Source organism: Lathyrus oleraceus, chromosome 3 (assembly GCF_024323335.1).
Source record: "Lathyrus oleraceus cultivar Zhongwan6 chromosome 3, CAAS_Psat_ZW6_1.0, whole genome shotgun sequence".
In the NCBI taxonomy this organism is placed as follows: domain Eukaryota; kingdom Viridiplantae; phylum Streptophyta; class Magnoliopsida; order Fabales; family Fabaceae; genus Lathyrus; species Lathyrus oleraceus.
The window spans coordinates 194,357,746-194,360,625 of NC_066581.1; the positions used below are offsets into that span (position 1 = coordinate 194,357,746).

A 2,880-nucleotide genomic window follows, 5' to 3' on the forward strand; every position below is an offset into this window, starting at 1 on the left:
CCATGTTCGGATACACATCGTTTGAAACCAATGTCAATAAGAAAGTCGTTAATACGTTTGTTCCAAGCTCTTGGAGCTTGTTTCAAACCATACAACGCCTTGTGTAGCTTGTAATACTTCATCTCTTGATATTTTTATCACGAAACCGGGTGGCTGCCCCACATAGACTTCCTCAACAAGAGGACCATTCAAAAACGCAGATTTGACATCCATTTGGTAAACCATCTAATTGTTGCTATGCGCAATACCAACAACCAAACGAAGAGTCTCTAATCTAGCCACCGGTGTGAATACCTCCTCATAGTCTATACCTTCTCGTTGCAAGAACCCCTTCGCCACTAATCGAGCTTTGTGCTTGATTACTTCACCTTTGGGATTTGCTTTAACCTTATAGACCCATCGCACACCTATCGGTTTCTTTCCAAGTGGTAAATCGACCAACTCCCAAGTACCATTTTTCTCAATAGATTCCAGCTCCTCTTTCATTGCACATATCCACTTAGGATCACTTAAGGCTTCTTCCTCATTTACCGGTTCGGATTCGGCCATAAGCGCGAAATGAACAAAATCACCATCGTTATTCACTTCGTTATCTTGGAATCTTTCGTAATCTCAGAGTCTATGAGGCAAGGCTCTTTGCCTCACTGGTCTACCATTATTAACAACATCATTTTGCGCTACTGTAGGTGCTGGTACAGCGGTGTCGGAAGCCTCCGGATCAGTGATTTCAAAACACTGTTGCTGCTGTTTTTCTGTGAGTAATCGATTACTGCTATTAGGGTAATCAGTTACTGCTGTATTTTTTGCATTTTTGACTTCATCAAAAGTCACATCCCAGGTTATGATGATATTCCTATTTTTTCCATCGAACAACTTGTACCCTCCAGTAGAGTGATATCCTACAAATATCAGCTTCTCATCCTTATCATCCAATTTCTTCCGAAGTTGGTCCGGTACATGACGATATGCAATCGATCCAAAAACGCGCAAATGATTCAAATTCGGTTTGAAGCCACTCCAAGCCTCTTCCGGTGTGAGTTTCTCCAGCTTCTTAGTGGGACACCTATTCAACAAGTAGGTGGCTATAGACACGGCCTCACCCCATAATTCCTTAGGCAAATTTTTCCCACAAAGCATACTATACACCATGTTCATTATTGTACGATTTTTCCTCTCGGCAGCCCCGTTTTGTTGAGGCGTATACGGAGGCACCACCTTACGTAAAACTCCCTCAAGATCACAAAACTTCCCAAACTCACTAGAGGTATACTCACCTCCACCATCCGTTTTGAGAATTTTGAGCTTCCGACCGCTTTGGCGCTTCACCATGGATTTGAAATTCTTGAAAACTCCAAATACCTCATCTTTTCTCTTGATAAGATATGTCCAAAGCTTCCTACTAAAATCGTCAATGAACGTAACAAAATATCGATTGCCACCATAAGTCTCTACTTGCATCGGTCCACAAACGTCGAAACATACCACCTCAAGTAAGCCTTTGGTTCTTCGACCCGCATCTTTGCTAAACACATTCTTGTGCTGTTTAGCCTTCACACATTCCTCACACAATTCAGTTGGAATACTAATGTGTGACAGCCCCGTTACCATTTCACTTTGTTGCAACTTTCTTAGATCCCTAAAATTAAGGTGACCAAGACGGTAATGCCATAACCACTCATCTCTACTTGCCGCGATAGCTAGACAACTATGTTCCATAACCTTTAACTCAACCTTAAAGGTTCTATTGGCAGCCATCGGCGCTTTTAGAATCAACACACCATTTGAATCCAAAACGCGTAAAATCTTATCCTTCAACCAAATTTTGTATCCTCTTTCAAGTAGTTGGCCAATGCTTAAAATATTACACTTAATTCCCCGTATATACAAGACATCTTTGATCCTTGAATGTCCACCATTCCTTTTTCCGATCAAAACATCTCCTACCCCTTCGACGCTTAAAGTGGTGTCGTCGGCAAATTTGACTTTACTTTTTGTCGCTTGATTGATTTGCACAAACCAATCTTTTCGACCCGTCATATGTGTTGAACAACCGGAATCCAAGTACCACTCATCTCTCCCTTGGACTCCATCACGAACGGTAATCAATGCATTTCGATCCGAATGCATTTTCTCGCTGTTTTCCGGAACGGTACAATTGCTGTCCCGCAAACTATCATTACTGTAGCTGCTGCCCGGAACATCCGTAATGCCATAACTCCCCTCCGTGATCATTACTAGAAGTGTGTCCTCATCATCTACCTCTTCCCTAGCAACCTTGTCTTCATTATTGTGATTCTCATTCGATTTACCACGACACGAATTTGCAAAGTGTCCAAACTTTCTGCACTTGTAGCATTGCACCTTACTCACATCACGCTTCTTGAAACCATTGCTATGACCACTATCCTTGGAGCTACTTTCACCCTTTTCACTCATCGAATGCTTTGAATTTTGTGAATTGTTTGAACCAAAATTCTGAAAATTTGATTTACCTCTCGCCGCAAATTTTCCTTTCGACCTCTTATTCTTCTCATTGAAACGCGTTTGCAAAGCAATATCCGATTTGGCTTTGTCGGCGCCTCTCTCATCCATCCTTTGTTCATGTGCCTCTAACAAACTTTGCAATTCATCCTTGCTCAAAGTTGTTAGATCCTTTGATTCTTCAATAGACACAACTATGTTGTCGAAACGCGGCGTTAACGAACGCAATACTTTCGATACAACATTCTGCTCAAGAATCATTTCCTCACAAGATTTGATTTGATTAACTAACCGGGTAATACGTGTAATGTAGTCATTGATCGTTTTTTTATCTTCCATTTGTGTTAACTCGAATTGTCGCTTGTAAGTTTGTAACCTTATAACCTTCGCTTTGACGGC

At 41.5% G+C, this 2,880-nt stretch overlaps 1 protein-coding gene across 1 annotated transcript; it reads right to left on the reverse strand.

Annotated features, from left to right (window-relative positions):
* Positions 1-225: 225 nt before the first annotated feature.
* Positions 226-549, reverse strand: LOC127130372 (uncharacterized mitochondrial protein AtMg00820-like). The gene has a single exon (XM_051059392.1). It carries the CDS (start codon positions 547-549, stop codon positions 226-228), a length of 324 nt encoding a protein of 107 aa, XP_050915349.1.
* Positions 550-2,880: the final 2,331 nt, after the last annotated feature.